This window comes from Cydia pomonella, chromosome 12 (assembly GCF_033807575.1).
Source record: "Cydia pomonella isolate Wapato2018A chromosome 12, ilCydPomo1, whole genome shotgun sequence".
Classification (NCBI taxonomy): Eukaryota; Metazoa; Arthropoda; class Insecta; order Lepidoptera; family Tortricidae; genus Cydia; species Cydia pomonella.
Window position 1 is genome coordinate 10,117,822 of NC_084714.1, and position 17,192 is coordinate 10,135,013.

Here is a 17,192-nt window from a genome sequence, read left to right on the forward strand (position 1 = left end):
CTTTTGATATTATCACTTCGTAAAATGTAATTAAGGATTGCAAAAACAACCTGTAAGTATATAAAGTTAAAAGGTTTCACCCAATTCCCTAACATTGTTTCATTTAAAAGCAGTCCGGTGCATTCGCCTCCGATGGCACGCGAACTTATTTATTTAAAACTTTATTGCACACCAAAAAAGGTAAAAAATGGCGGAATTAATGTTCATAGATTTATGACCAATTATTTTCTAAATCTGTGTGCAATACTGTTAGTTTGCGTGAAGTTTTATCAATAATTATAAAATTGTATCGTTAGAGCGAAAGCAATACACCAGACAAGTCTATGTACAATATGAAACAATGGACTGGCCCAAGTTGGAAGAATAAAAACAAGTGATGTTGTTGCATTTAATTAGTTTATTTTGACACGCCGTGCAATCTCCGCGTGTATACTTTTATTTTTCACACTAGGGCTACGTCAAATATTCCAAATATGTCAAAAACATTCCTAAAGCTCTGAATAAAAATACGCACAAAGGAACCATCTCTACTTGAGACTGAAAATAAATACATATTTAAGGGAATAAAAACGAGCATACCACACTGTACTACAATAATAAGGCTAATTACACCGAAATGAGGTCTACCAACGGTTTATAAAGTAAGCACGAATAATTACATTTACATTTCTCGCACGCACGTAATTACGCCAGCGGTCAATAACACTACGAGCGGGACAGCAATTTCATTATTCGTGTGCGATAGAGATAGGAACAGGCGGGTCAATGTACGAAATTCTTCGTGCTTAGCGTCCTTACTTTTATGTTGTTGTTACTACAGTGTGTTATGCATTGATTATATAAATGCAAACCTACGTTTTCTTATAAGGTACTGGAGGGACGACGCATTTGGCTGTTATATAAAATGTTACTATTGCCACGTTTTAAATTAACATTCATCAAATCACCATTCACGCTAACTCCGAAAAAGCTCAGTTCTTCACTATTTACAAAGATCGACAACCTTTAAGGCGACTTGTAAGGCTGCCTCTGAATTTGTCTAACAAGCTTTTGCTTACCACAAGAACTTCAACATCAATTCGTACAGACTTCTTCGAATATGGTCTGAATACAATAAACAAGTTCGAATATACGAAAGAAAAACAAATGTATGTACAGAATAAGCAGATACATTAAGAGTCCTCACGCATAAGCATCGTGACGTCACTTAATTCCGACAATCTCGATCAAAACAAGCGCACATTTCTACAGTACAAAATGTTCAAATTACAGGGTGGCTACTGGCGTTGGTACACATGCTAAAAAAATAGCCACAACCGAATACAGAACGTCCTCCTTCTATTAAAATGAAGTCGGTAAATTACATAATTATTCTTTATTAAATTATATTACGACAACACCTCGTAAATAATAATTATGCTTAATATTTAACCATACGCTGGCCGTTTTTTATATAATAAAAATACTCTTAGGTTCGGTTGAGTTTCAGACGACGCGTCTCGTTTAAAGGAATCTCAAGACGTTTTTGTCTCAAAAAACTGCACTATTTATTCCAAAAGGTAACAATTAGCTTAAGGATTTAACAATTAATTATTGCATCGTATATACTGATAAAAATAGTATGTCTATTCGATTAGTAATCGCTGACGAAGCAAAATCATTATTTTAATGAATATATCACAAATAATGTAAAGACTACAACTATAATAGGTATGTCATTGGATACACAGAAGATTTTTTGATAGTTTTCTTATAAGGCCGACTCTGGCAGTTAAGAATTGCTTTCGATAGATAAAATGTTTGCATTCTACAATAGTTTCTGGACTCTAGTGGCAGCGCAACAATTTTATGTTCAAGTGTAGTTTTACACTATAAACTAGTGTATTTATATAGGTTATTAGATTACTAAATGTAAATAAACTGAACAAGGTGTTTTATATCTATCTAAGGTTTGTTTACACTTAGTTGAGACACCTATAGAAACACGGTAAAGTGGGGACTTAGAATAAGTTAAACTAGAAATTATATTTACGCTATATATACATGGTGAAGCACCAGCTGACGGGCCGGGGTCAATGGTGCCGCGGGTAGTGGTGCCCGTTGTACCTGCAACAACCCATACACCTGCAATAACTGCACTTACCTTAGGAGAGTTCAATATGAAACATCAGAACCCCTAGTGTAAATTTATTCGATAGCGAAACGTGACGTACGCGTTTGCGTTAAGTCTCATTTTGTATGGGATATTGAGTTTCCAAAACGTCCCGCTTAGCGCACTGTTTCTAAATCCCATACGTTATTGAAAAATCGTACCGCTTTTTTAGATCACAATACGGTTGCGAAAAATTTAATTAGCAATCTTGAGTGTGTTTTCTATTGACTTCAACGAATCGAATCCTGATTTTTTGCCTTTGCTCGATAGGGAAAATCACAAACATAGGTCTAAAACGCACTTTAAAAATTTGAAACACAAGCTAAATTTATAAACATTGCTTCTAAAAATTCTGAGGGAACTCATCGATTACTTTTTTTTTTTTGTTAAAACTTACAACTAATTATAATTCAAAAACGTGATATCCGCGGTCCCGAGCACGCAAGCGAGATACGCTTACGCTCAGTGCAAGTGAGAGAAGAACACGAACCTACGGCTTAAGGCTAAGGGTTAAGTGAAATTTTCGTATTAATCCTTGTTATAGACGTATAAAAGCCTTTTACTTCTTAAAGTTTGTATGCTGATAGCGAAAAATAAATTCAAATCGTTAACTTTTCCACCCCACCCTTTACTCTCTAATACCCGCTTTTTATAGACGAAATAAATCTCCACAAAACAAAACCTTACCATAAAAAAAAAAACGAAAAATACCAAGAGTCATTCTCAGAACAGAAACAAGCGTATCATACTGGTAAGTATGATACGAGAGATGATAGCAAGTGTGAGTTACCTATTGAATCGCTTGTACTTGTTGTTGTGGTGCTTGTTGAAGTGGTGCGGGCGGCGGTCGGCGCGGTACTTGAAGCCGCCGCCCCAGTGCGGCTTGTTCTGCTTCTCCTGGAACAGTTACATTTTGTTATAAATTTGGTCTCAACAAAAAGATGTCTTAAAATATTTGTATGTGGGATGTTTAGACACCGTGTGTCCCCCCACCGTCCCCCTTAGTACTCCCGTGCTGTATTTCAGCACTCGTGTTAGCGTCTTAGAAACTTTTTATCCCGAAATGCATCCCATTTGAGGATAAAAAGGTACCCTTTGTCTTATTCGTTTTTGCGTAACATGGCGAACGCGCTCCCAGCCAGGGTACCTCGGGTAAGGCACATCTTCCCAGACCGAGCTGCTTCGCGTGGCAATCACCTACCTCTCGAGGTGGTTCGTTATGTATAGTCACCAGCACGCACGCACGTAAAACGTAAAAATATTTACAATGTCTAATTATTAGTCAATATTTTAATTCTTTTAAAAGTAAAATTCATTTATACCTACTTGGTTCGTATGAATAAGTGACAAAATTTACAATCCATAACTCCTGCGGGAACAATACATGCCTTTTTCTACTCGTCGACTGTAATGGTTGAATATTTCGTATACCAAACTATAATTGCATACTTTTCATGTATGGGACTCACTTGACCCCTCGTACGTGTAGCACTGATCAGTGCGAACGAATTTAAATTATATTGTATTAAGCAATGAATTTAATTTTATGCGCACTGATCAGTGCTTAAACATTCGAAGGTTAACTATAAGATTCCTTTCGATATGCTGTAGTCAACTATAACGGGGGACGGGCGGCGGTGCCTCGCGCGTTTATGTGTTTGTACTACATTTTGTCTACTTAGGGCCACTTGCACCATCCTACTGACCCGGGTTTAAGCGGTTAAACCGTTAACCCAGTGTCAAATTGTACTGGTAACCACGGTAACTCCAGGTTTAACCGGTTAACACATTCACTGCCGGGAACCCACATGGTGGGCGCTCGTGAACTTTGTTCAGATGCCGCGACATGCGACAACCCGCTGGGCGGGTTGTTTTGTACGCAGCTATAGACCACCGGTTTCTGGGGTAGTTCGCCGTTTTTTGTCTGGCAGTGAATGTGTTAACCTCGGGTTAGTGTGACGGTGCAAGTGGCCCTTAGATATTTAACAATTTTCATTACTTATTTAGGTTTTATAGTGAATAAAATATTATTTTTGATGATTCGTAGAAAAAGTATTGTATACAATAGTGACATGATCAAGTTTTTCAATCTCGTACCTCACTTAGGCAACTCAGTACTCGACTGAAAAGCTCTCTATTATATCACGATTGCATAAAATACTATTGTCCTTCAGTGTACCTGCATGAAATAAGATCTTTTTCGTGCAAGTGTGATGAAAATAATACAACTAAAATTAAGGTGCTGCCATGTGATTGTGCTACAGCACTGACCTGGAAGGGGTTGTAGGAGTTGCGGTTGTTGAACCGGTTGTAGTGTTGGAAGGTCTTGATCTTCTTGGTGCGGCCGCGGTCCATGTCGTCCGCGCCCTCGAGCGCGCGCTTGCGTTCCTCGCGCCGTTCCTCGAACACCTGCAACCGGGTGTTTATGCGGACAATAGTACAACCATGAATATAGTATAACTCTGGATCTGACATGAGGGGTGGGGGGAAATGTTCTAACGGGATGGACTTATGGAATTTTCAGTAGGAGTAACAGAGAAAGCGCTATTATTAAACAAAAATATCTTTGTTATGATCTCACTTTTCCTTTCCGCCTACTTCTAAAAAGGCCTAAGTGATGTAGACGTATTTTGTTACTCACCGTTTTTATGGTGGGTGACAATGAACCCGACCAAATTACGTAGGTCGTTTTTGGTTTGGGCCAGGACTATTAAAAGGTTTTTTGTCGCATTGAATACGTTGTGTCCCTCACGGACGTACGCGTAATGGCACATCTATAGGAAATATACTTCACATATGTGCGAATAGATAATTCGCAACTCGTGTTGATTTAAACACTCCCTTCGGTCGAGTTTTAATTTATCGCCACTCGTTTCGAATTTCGTATTGTTCGCACTTGTATCAAAACTTACTAATATTTATTAGTACAATATATGGTTTTAAATTAGCATTATTTTATCTTATTTATTGGTTTCATTTAAGATGATAATTAATTATAGTGAAGCATGATAACAGTATTAGAAAACAAATATTTTGCAATACAATTCGTTAGTTGGTCAGGGTAGTCGCTAAAATTATAATTTGATTTTCTGGGTGGTTATGTATCTAAACTCTATATTTAAAATGTCAAAAACTATAGGTATATATTTTTATATTGATTTTTCAATAATGTGTTTAATTTTAATTTTTTTAGACACAATGTTGCAAAAAAATTACCAACGGACACTATATAATAATTTGAATAACGAACGCAAGGCAAATCCTACCTTCAGGGTGCTTTATGAATGACGTGGTACATTCGACTCTCCCAAGTTTCGTATCGAACGTACCTGCCGCGACATAGCACTGTGGGTCCCGCTCCACGTGTTGACGGGCGCGCCGTACCCGCGGTGCGACAGCGTGCCGAGGTGGCGCGCGGGCTCGGCGGCGGCGAGCGGGGCGAGGGGGGCCAGGGGGGCCTGGGGGGCTAGAGGGGCTAGGGGGGCGGGGGCGGCGGCGGCGGCGGGCGAGCTGCGGTCCGACAGCGGCGACATGCTGCTCACGCTGGTGTGAGGGCTCGGCTCGTTCTCCGTCCGCCTCTCCTCCGCCTCTTTTGCCCTGTTCAATCAATTTATTACATTAGAGCGGTTTCATCCTAGCATATTATTACGCGCGTATACGGTCGTTTCGGCAAACGACCGCTAATCTAATGTTTGGCCCGCCGCAGTCTACAATATGTTCTATTAGCGTGTAAAACTAAATGCCGACCGGATTTAGTCCGACCTGGGCATGGCCCTCATCTCCTTTATGAAATGTAAGGCTTTTTTTACCATATCGTCGGGGATAGTGCAATACCGTAACTAACAAATGCAGTAAAGTTCAACCCACCAAAAATGTTTTCATGCAAAATGTTGCCAAGACAAAACCATAAGGCACGCACTGTCAAATAGTTATCAAAGGTCATGTGGAGCCAAGCTTCTAACTCTACAAGCCTGAACTTCACAAACTCTACACATTAGTCAAAATATATGGCTTGGCCGTTTCGTTATAGTTACATGGGCGTAACGTGAAAATGTATTCACTGTTCAATACTTTTCCGTTACACAATACTTATTGTAGGCAACAATGCCGTCCTCGAAACGTCGAAGGTAAATTTTACAACTTACTTATACGCGATTAAGTCCCGTTTTATAATTAATAATGTGTAAAAATAGTGAAAGTTTAAATCAGTGTTATGAACTTGTATGAATCAAGCAACCATATAACAACAAAAAGTTCACTTTTCATAGGCTGATAACCGGGTGGACAGTAATTTTTTTTATTTGTACTTCGAGCAACGGCTAACAGTAACTCCCACATTAGCTTCCGCATTTTCAGACCAAGTATTATCGAAATTAAATGTCAACTGCATTGCATTATTAAAAAATATATACTATCTACTTCTATTTCATATTTAAATGTATGAAATCAACAAATATTTGTTACTAAATCAATATAAATGACAGTGAATGCTTAAAATATTATCATTACATTACATTCATTCATTCAGTTTCACTTTTTTTAAGACGCATATACATTAAGGCCGTTTCAACAGTGCCGGATTAACCATTAAGCAAAATAAGCACTTGCTTAGGGCACCACGTCTAGGGGGGCACCAAAATCGTAGGAAAAAAAACGCACAGGCTGCATCAGCATCGCAGTCGTAGTGTAGTACTTATGTACACGAAACTTTTTGGTATGTGTGTACCCATCTAATAACGAAGGGTCGTAAGAGAGTGAGGACACGTTAGCATATCTCCAACCTTACGCGGAGGCCCTCAAAGCTCATGGTCAAAAAATCTTACCGTCGGGCTTGTGGCCAACTGATTTTCTCGACGATTATTTTTTTGATTACCGATTTTGTAGCGAATTTTGCTCTCTTGCACACCAGATGTGTCGGCCAGGCCGAATTTCTGCAGAGCCGCGATCCTGCGACCTAATTGTCAAAGTGTTATAAAGGGCCCCGCGAAGGCCGAAAACCAAAAGTATCTTATCAAGTTGCGCTTTCGAGGTAAGCCAAAGGCTGAGCAGTAGGAGAACCGTGATTACATAGGTTAGATTTCAAGCCACTCTTTTGCAGTTCGGCGTTAAGTCTTATGCGACGCTAGGCCTTGTACTTTATGCAAACTGCCTCACTTTCACTTGGCTATGAATCCAAATCCAAGTCCTCTCTCGCAGCTGGGCCTTCTGTTTTGCTCACACCTCGCCGTTGGTTGTATTGTATGATAACGCGCCGCGATCGGACGCTCCAGACGTCCAGCCATTCTTACCTCGTCATTGGTCAAATTCAAGCCTGGCTTTCTTCCAGCTCGACCTTTGGCCTATCCGTAAGCGCCGATCGAACGCGCCGCGCGTTTAGCCTTATGGAAAGCTCAGCCTTTGCTTTTAAAAACACTGATTTAAAGTTTCATGATTCAGGCCAATCAAATTAGATCGAAAAATAATAATAAATAATAATTAATTCCCAGCAAGCTGGAAATTGTTTTAATACTTTCATTTGGTCTTAAATGCGTGTAATCCGAGTTTGCTCCATCCCAAGAGGTGTGCATACCTTTTGGGATACTTAGGAGATATTTTTTTCCTTTGGATTGCCAAACCATAGCACTTGGTGGATCAGACACTGGTAAGGCGTATTCGGATTATTACATGATTTTACCAAAAGTAAAAAATGTCGATCTTTTTTTTACAATTTACTACGAATACATATTAAGGTATCTTCAATCAATCAATAAGTTTTATTGCAAGAACATAGTTAAATTACATTTCGGATCCTCAGATATCAATTTTAGTCATTTTTCCAATGGTACGTCCAGTCTCACATGAATGAGCTTCGCAGGAAAGCTCTAGAGGTTGCAAAACCCTGTGCGGAGTACGGCCTGTCTTACACATCGATATTGGTTGGCTTGGCTTCCGGCCTCATGCGAAACACGGTCTTCGAATTTGCTTACACTTGACCTTACCTACTGTTACATTACTGCTGCAGTACTGTCAATTTCCGTGATAAAATGATGTGACGGATTGAAAGTCTATTCTCAGCAGTAATGCGGCAATAAACGTCACTCAATTTACTAAGAAAATTCAATGTAATCTTGATGAGGGGGCACCATGGTCTAGAAATGCTTAGGGCATCAAAATATCTTAATCCGGCACTGCGTTTCAAGATCCATCCCAATTTAAGATCGGATTGTCTATTGTTTTAGGTTTTTTTGATGTAATGGCGCCATTTACATTTTGATCGGAAAAAAATAACACCTAACCTACATTTCTTGTGTTTGACTTTCCTCATAGTCGAAATGAAAAGTAGGGTGAAAAAAATATCTCGGGTGATATAGTTCACTTTCCACCTTTGGTTAACAATCTACACAGTATACAAAGTAACTTTTTTAATGTTACCCTGGCGTTATTGTCCTTCACGGAAAAATATTTTATATTCATGTATTACATAAGTACATAATTTTTAAAAGTAAAACATGATTTTGTGATCGCTTTTCAAACGCTCGATGTAACGCTTTAGGGTGTGTCAGATAGGGTAAGTGTGGGTATTACTGCGGTTTTTGTGTAAGGTCTTACTTTGGAAGTATTTTTTAAAATCTATTTCAAGATATCAATATTTTTTGTTTTATATCAAAGTTTCACTTATTTTGAACTTTAAAAAATCAACAGCGTGACAAATTAATGTTTTCTTTAATTAATAAACATTTTAAAGAAGAGTCTACTTGCATGTATTACTGCAGGTAAAAATGTAGTCCTATTACGGTGTGACAATTACTGCGGATGATCCAGTTACTGCGTGCCTATTACTGCGTATTTTATCATTTTATAAATAAATAATTAAATTATTACTACAAACATTTAAATAACAATTATTGATATTTTTTAATAAATTGTTTATTTGGTTGATGTTGATATAATCTATATTGTAATGCACTATCAAGGATTATTTTATTTAAAATATCAATGTTTTTTGAAGTTGATTCCTTCTTTGACTGTTTATCATCAAGTTTCAGTTGCAGTTTAACCAATAATTTTATTATATTCCGTTTCAATTATTTACAATATGTTATTTTAATGTATTTTTTGTTATTACTTCTTTGAAGTGAAAACTTCTTTAGCGGCGCTGTGCATTTTTTGTGATGGGGAAAAAATGTTAAACTCGCGTCAGGTCACGTGACCGTCTGATTGAAAATTCGTAAGACGGACACGTGACATCATTGTGACGTGCAAATTGAATGTCATCGAAGCCAGAGGGCCTACCGCGAACCACGTTCGACATGTTGCCTCTCTGTCGCACTTGTACATTTGTACGTAAGTGTGACAGGGAGGCAACACGTCGAACGTGGTTCGCGGTAGGCCTTCTGGTTACTTTTGAAAAATCGTCTCTCATTCAAGTGTGACTACGGAAGGTGGAGATAAGGAACGAAATCTCCGTGTACCAAAAAGTGTCATCAAAAAACTTTAAATAGGTGGCGCTACAATACCTAGACTAGAGTTGAACAAAAAATCTTGAACAAAAAATAACTACTTGAACAAAAATCAATTCATAGACAGCGCAATTCACTCCGTCAATATCGCCTAGGTTCTTAGCTACTCTAGCGCTACTCTGGAGAGATTTGGAACTATTATTTATAGCTGACAGCTGGACACTTTTGCAACAGTTCTACCATAAGAGATGCCACTCCTCTTAATTCCACACTCCATAAGTGTGACATTTTATTTTCTTCGTAATCAAAGTGCTGTCATAACGGTTAAAGAGGTTTACTCTTTGGGGGGCGTCCATAAATTACGTGAGATGATTAAAGGGGGGAGGGGGTCGAGTCAAATCTCATCTAATCTCACGTTGGGGAGAGGGGGGGTCTCGACAAATATCACGCAATTTATTCTCTGATTGAAACAAAAAAAAAAATTATACTATTTTGGTCCATTTAATCCAAATTGTATGTACATGCTTAAACTAGTCGTAAATAAAAGCACGAACCAAATTGTTTTTTCTTTTTACAATAAACAATCCAACGCGTTTACGTAATACACCCACATTCTGAAAAATCTCACGTGAGATTGGGGGACGGGGGAGGGGGTTGAATAAAATCTCACGACATCTCACCAAGGGGGGAGGGAGGGTCAGAAAATTGAAAAAAACACCTCACGTAATTTATGGACGCCCCCTTGTTAATTGTCATGTATTGTATCTTTGTGTTGTTGGGTGTCCATGATTGTAGATTCAAATTTTTCCTTACCAAAAAGTTTCATAACAGAAAAGAAGCGTGATTGTTTTACTTAATAGTGTAATTTTCATCGTGAAATAAAGAAATCTAATCTAATATGATGGTGAAGGATTCATTAACATTTACTGATTGTGTAGGCTGTAATCCTGCTCACGTCTCATGAATTACTCTGTATATGTTATATATTAACACTAAAATACGCATTTCAAAATATCTTCCACACTCAAATGTATTTACGTAGGTTTAATAGATAATTATCTCGTTTTGTAAAACTACTACTCAATTGCTCCAAAATATCAAAAATGCACAACGTTAATATTCAAGTTTTCACTTCTGCCGGCACTCCCGGAGTGCAGCCCGTTTTTTTTATCAGTAATGAGTAATTTATTTTCTAAATTTATAGAATTGACTATTACACTAGGTATACTCGTTTTATAGGTTATATGTACTATACATTTCAACCGTAGTAATAGGAACAAACACATGTAAAAAGCCTGTTTCTATTTCTGTGGTTCGGTGATAAAATCGCAGTAATACATACATTCTAGAAAAATCGATACCTATTACTGCGTCAATAAGTTAAGCGTAAATAATAATCAAAATTCGATTTTTCTTTCATTTTTAACAACAAAATAATATTATCTCACTTTGGACTATTATAAATGTCCAAAGGGTATAGCAGGATAACCTAATAAAGATTGCCCCCAGCGTTTTTGGGTCGAAACTATAATCAAACGATAATAAATAAATCAATAAATATTATAGGACATTAGTACACAAATTGACTAAGTCACACAGTAAGCTCAATAAGGCTTGTGTTGAGGGTACTTAGACAACGATATATATAATATGTAAATATTTATAAATACTTAAATACATAGAAAACACCCATGACTCAGGAACAAATATCCATGCTCATCACATCACATGAATAAATGCCCTTACCAGGATTTGAACCTGGGACCATCGGCTTCGTAGGCAGGGTCACTACCCACTAGGCCAAACTGGTCGTCATGATAGCTCGCTACCTGGCAGTCTGTCTTAGTTTTGATGCACCATTGTTCATCATGGAAAATAAATTCCCAGTAGTTTTGCCATGCCTTTTGAGGAGGTACCCTGCACAAAGTTTCATCCCTGTTACCCCCTGGGGGTGAAAAACACCCGATTAACCCAGGTGCGTTAGCTACGCCCCTGGGTTACCTGGGTTAGCTACCGCCGATTTTTTTTATTATTATTACATATTTAATGAATAATAATAATAGTACCTAGACTTGGCTCACGATATTACTGCCATGTGGGATGTTGTTCTCCGCTCGACTCGACGATCATTGTTCCGATAGTCGTGTCAGCGAACGGTCTCATAGCGAAGAGTCTCGATCAACACCTAGAGAGACTCTCGCTAGGTGGCTGGATCAAGGGTCAGATGCAGAAGGCAGTAGTTTTGGACACGGCGCGTATAGTACGTCGGGTCCTCTCTGCGGCCCTAACCACCGGTAGCTTGGGCCCTGCGGCACCCTAGGTTAGGTTTTTTATGTGTTTGTTTATATTTTACTTTTATATTTTATTATAAAAAAACCTAATCTAAGATATGTAATGAATAAAGAAGAAAAATAATTATATATATATATATATATATATGGGGAGCCCCCAACGTGAGTTTTTGTGAGAAATCTTTACCCTTCCTAAGGGCCCCCAAACAAATTTTTATACGGGGCCCCGCCAAGGCACGCTACGCCACTGAATTAACCCCAAAACTGTTTTTTCCTAAACTATGAAAGTGACGAATTTCAAATTTTGTACAAATATTAATGAGACTAAAGGCTATATGTTAAAAAAATATGACCCTCCTAACCATTTAAATTCTTGTAATTATAAATTACATAATTATCTAAAGTATCAAAATTATTTGTTCAATAAGTTTTCGAGTTTTAAAGAACTAAATTTGGTATGTTTTGCAGCAAACGAAAAAAAAAATGGAAGACTAACGTCAAATAAAATATAAATACCCTCACTTACCCTAGGTAGAACAAACCATTTCATTTTTGACAAACTGTCACCTTCTACTTACTTTTTAATGGTGTCCCCGTTCAAACTGGGACTGAGGAGCGGGCCGCCCGCCTCGCTGGAGACGGTCCACACGCCCTTGGTGCCCAGCACGCCCTTCCGGCCCGGGGCCTCCTTGTCCGAACCCCGCTCGTCGCCACTCGACTCCGAATCGTAAGGAACCAGTTTCGAATTTCCGTTTCCGTTTCTCGGAATCTGATTGGAGAAGTCGTTCTTATTCATCTGCTCCTCTAGTTTCTCTAGGGGCGATTTCGACGGCCTAACTAGTTTACTCGTGGACGCGGGGGACTTATCGGGGGTAGTTCTAATACAAGGACCGGATCTGAGGTCGTCACTCTTCGGCAGTTTGTGCCGCCGCGTCGCCGAGTCGTCATCGCCGTTTTGACTCTTCACGACGAAGTTTATTCTGTTGGTGCCCGTCTTGTCTATCGTGATTTTGGGAGGTTGCGCGACTTTTTCCACCTCCCCATTCTGCTTGAGCACCCAAGGCTCGGTATTAGAGTCCGAGGTTTCGGCTTTGCTCAGGGTGCTGTTTAGGATGACAGGTCGGTCGAGCTTGGCGTCGGTGGAGGTGCTGTTGGGTTTGTTGTCGCGGTAGAAGGTGAGCTTGAGGGGGCTCTTGTCGCGCTGGCGCTCCGCACAGGGCGGGGGCCCGCAGGCGGGCGCGTCGTCGTCCTTCTCGAAGAACATGATGTAGGCGTTGGTGGCGAGCACGGCGGACAGCGGCAGCGCGCGCACGGCGCTGTCGTCGAACTGCCAGTACTGGCCGCCCGGCGCCTGCCCCAGCGCCGTGTAGTGCCCGCAGTTCTGCCCGGGGCCCAGGTGCGTCACTAGGCTTACCAGCTTGTATGACTGCAAATTACGAGTAACAACTTTTGTTATATAATGACGCTTAAAAATCATGTTTCGGCCGAAGGTTCAATTTTGGTCAAAAAACTGGTGAACCTTTCGGTCGCGCCGAATGAAGTTTCGGTATTCGGTTTCGACAGGTTTCAATATAAAAATCAACTAGGGCAAAACTGAACCTACGATTTCAGTTTTGGCAATAAAATCCGGTTTGTCGCACACTAGTTATAACTATGTTGTCACGTATGACAAAATTTTACTTAGTTTATTTTAACTTGTGACAATAAATTAATTTTGTAGATCACTTTCGAAAATTGAAATAATCTATGTAAATAAAGATCTCACGAATAATAAAATTAACTTACCAATTGCTGATGGTTATTCTTATTGAACATGTATTTGCTGAGGGATATCTTCTTACGAAATTGCACATGTTTAGATAATTTCCCCCCTACTAAGGAGAATCTCTTCAATGCAATGCAAAGCACCATTGGTGCGCGCTCAACGAAAAATTGTTTTGTTGCAGATACCTAAAACAATTTTTTTTTTTTTATCTATACAATTTTATATATTATCTATATATTTTTAAGTATGGTTTTGATTATTTAAGTTTACCTTTTTATTACATGCTTCACATTTATATCCTAAATCTTCTAGTCTTTCTCTTGAGAAAAATGAATCTAATGCCTCATCTAATGTAGAATGCTTCCTAATATCTAATAACAGGTCCTGAAATAAAGTTAGAAAATAATGATTAGTATATGTTGAAAAATTAAAATAAATTTTAGCTTAACAGAGTATGACTAAAAATGCGGCTTTCCATCTGTGAAGAATTCTTATGCACATGAAGCATAAGGGCCCTTCTTTGATGGAAAGCCACAAATTTATATATGCTAAGATCAACTAGAAATAACAATTACATGATGATCCCACCTGAAAATGCTGATAAGTTGTTGAGAGGTGATGGCACGCAAGACACCGCACTGTGGAGCGCAGGTATCCACCAAGGATTTGATTTAAGGGAGTTGTCTCCTTACTGTACTGGTCAAATTTGTCAGAGTTGATAAACCTTGACAGGTAACATTTCTCCATGGCTTCCACAAGATACCTGGAATAAAGATGGTTTATTTACAATTTCACAGTGTGGCAGTTACTGTTACTAATATTATAAATGCAAAACTAACTCTTTTCTGTCTGTGTGTTACCTCTTCATGCTTAAACCACTGAACCAATTTACTTGAAATTTTGAATGGATAGGATAGTTTTTAACAATCTTCATCATTCCATACAGATGAAGTTGCGGGCAGAAGTTAGTCTTTAAATAAATATAGTTCAGTTTTTTGTTTCTGGCAGGTAATGAGTTAATTTAGTTGTTTATTTTCAACATATAGCACTTATAAATGTGACAAGGTGCCACAGCTTAGTAAAGAAAAACCATGTTATGATAGTGATAGAAACATTACTTTTAGACAGTACAAGTCTAGAGACATGATAAAAAAACTTGTAATTTGCCGACACGAGGCACGTCTACACTGGCCGTATTGTGCGTGAGGAAGTTGCCTCGCGGCGCGTATGCTCATTCTGTGTGGACCCGGCTATTAAAGTGGAAGTGGAATAAAGTGGTGTAATGAAAGTGGCCATCAATAAGAATTAAAAAAGTAAATGTTAATAATAAAATAGCTGGGTCCACACAGAGCGAGCATAGGAGCGGGGCAATTTCCTCTCGCATAAGACATGCCTCGGCCGAGGTGGCCCGCTCGAGCGAGTAAACACGTGCACCGCCTCAGCCAAGGCACTAGTACACTGGCCGTATTGTCCGTGAGGAAATTGCCTCGCACGTATGCTCGCACTATGTGGACCCGGCTAATAAATAAAGGAGTGATAGTTATAGACCATACCTCAGGAACTCATGAGCATCTTCCTGTCTGCCAGGTGTCAAGTGCCGACAAATTATTCTCAGTTTGGAATAAACCTGCCACGGCTTGATGGGGGCTCCGCCACTCTTCTGTGTGGCAATTAGTGTAGCGCGCATGCCACAAATGACACAAGCTTCTGAAATAGAACATTTCTTTAAAATATTGATTTCTTATATAAAGGGGACAAATAAGCAACCATGTTATGGTAATACAGTCAATGTCAATTTCATTTTATAATATAACAAAACACATCTTTAGTAGAGCACCTGGTAAAACCACATTAAAATAATATATATAATATACTTAAGAAACTTTCAGTACACAAGAAGAATGTTATAGTTACAAATGCAGTAAAATTGGTGTCTTACCTTGTTGATTACATTTTTCTGCATGTGCTCCTTCAGAAATAAGCCAGTTGGCAAATGCTGGAACATGAAAGAGTGCTTGCAGGGTTGAGTTCAGGTAGCAGGTGTTCCCAACATTTTGCATGCCAGCACCTGCTGACCAGGACCCTTGCCACCCCAATTGGAGCTTCTCAACAGGGAACAATACACGTTTTGGCTTTGGTAAGCCATCTTCACTTTTGTTTCCTTCTAAAAATGTATCAACACATCAGAATTGTATTTTAAAATGTACATGAATTCAACTTTTACTGTAAATAATAATCAGTTGACTGTCGTTATAATGGTACACAGTTTGACACCAATCACAAAATATAACCTCAACGTCGTTCTTATCATTATCACACATGCAGATTACAAACATTCCTATTGACAAGTTCTGTTACAAATCGATTGATAAGTAATTACCTGATGCCTGGTTCACTGAATTTCCGTCTTTTTTAAGTAGTTTACTGTCCAACACTGGTTTTTTAGGTCGTATGACCACGTATTTAGATTTCAGTCCATCGAGAACGTTGCTTTGATAATCGCCTGATTCTTCGAATTCTATCTTTGAGAGGAGCACACTTTTTGCAGAAGAATACAGTCTACTGTCCAGCAAAGACGAACCTTGGGATTCATCTGCGGCGAGAGACAAACGCAATGCGCTTGATACAGGGTCGCAAATGGAAGCGGGCATTTTACCTCCAAAATTGCACTATCACTTCACATAAATATTACACTGCACATTATATGTTAACCATGTTCGCGAACAGTTCTTCACGTAGGATGATGGTGTACACTTTTAGAATTAATATAAACATATGTATTTCAAAATAAAAAGTAGCACTGAAAGCGGAAAGGCAAATGAACAACCCAACGTCATTTGTCACACGCGCACGAAAGAAAGCATAGCGCCAAGATTGGCCAAGAGGAGCGCAACCGCGAGCGATTAAACAAACCAATAGCATGCCGCTTCGCCCCGCCGGGTGAGTACTTTCGATTTCCATGCAGCCGTCTCTTGCCACTGAATTATGTAAAAGTTAATATGAAAAATGCACACCAAACAATAAAAAGAGGAATTTAAAAAGGTTCGTGTTAACTAAATATCTTTTACGTATATTTATTTTACCTGAAATATGTCGCACGGTGTATGGTAACCGTAATAAAATTATCTTTACATATGATGAGATCCTTTAGCCCTATATTATTTTCTCATTCTAGCGTCTTGCCCTCGCTGCTTTAAAGCGCCAATTACATCCACACTTCCCGATTTCGGGCCTGGGCGGCTACCGGGAAAATCGAGATTCGTCAATTGCGGGCATTTTTCTCTGTCTCTCTAATTACGTCTTAGTGAGTGTAAAAGAGAAAAATCCCCGCAATTTGGGAATTTCGGTTTTTGCGGTAGGCCCCCTGATAATCGATTTCCATTTTACGGAATATCAGCACATCGTTAACAGTATTTGAAATGTAAAAAATACTGTCTCTAATAGGGTTATTTCCATCTACAAATCTTAGGGCAGAATTGTATCCCAATAAATTCTTTTGGATTATAAGAACATGTTAAACTACTTTTAGGGGACCTGTAATGACC

At 38.9% G+C, this 17,192-nt stretch overlaps 1 protein-coding gene across 1 annotated transcript; it reads right to left on the bottom strand.

The window, feature by feature from the left end:
* Positions 1–377: 377 nt before the first annotated feature.
* Positions 378–16,811, bottom strand: LOC133523489 (ubiquitin carboxyl-terminal hydrolase 36). Its single transcript, XM_061859118.1, has 11 exons — positions 16,028–16,811; positions 15,587–15,811; positions 15,201–15,354; positions 14,236–14,410; positions 13,918–14,031; positions 13,668–13,832; positions 12,461–13,308; positions 5,482–5,749; positions 4,424–4,561; positions 2,943–3,049; positions 378–2,106 (listed from the first exon to the last, which is right to left on the bottom strand). Exons 1-11 carry the CDS (start codon positions 16,296–16,298, stop codon positions 2,073–2,075), a joined length of 2,499 nt encoding a protein of 832 aa, XP_061715102.1. The 5' UTR covers positions 16,299–16,811; the 3' UTR covers positions 378–2,072.
* Positions 16,812–17,192: the final 381 nt, after the last annotated feature.

Bases quoted from the DNA above. Each gene is read 5' to 3' on its own strand.
- LOC133523489 (XM_061859118.1), bottom strand. From the start codon at position 16,298: ATGCCCGCTTCCATTTGCGACCCTGTATCAAGCGCATTGCGTTTGTCT. The intron at 15,355-15,586 runs GTAAGACACCAA...GTTCTATTTCAG, and splicing joins AGAAAAATGTAATCAACAAG to AAGCTTGTGTCATTTGTGGC. The intron at 4,562-5,481 runs GTACGTTCGATA...ACCCGGTTGCAG, and splicing joins ACAGTGCTATGTCGCGGCAG to GTGTTCGAGGAACGGCGCGA.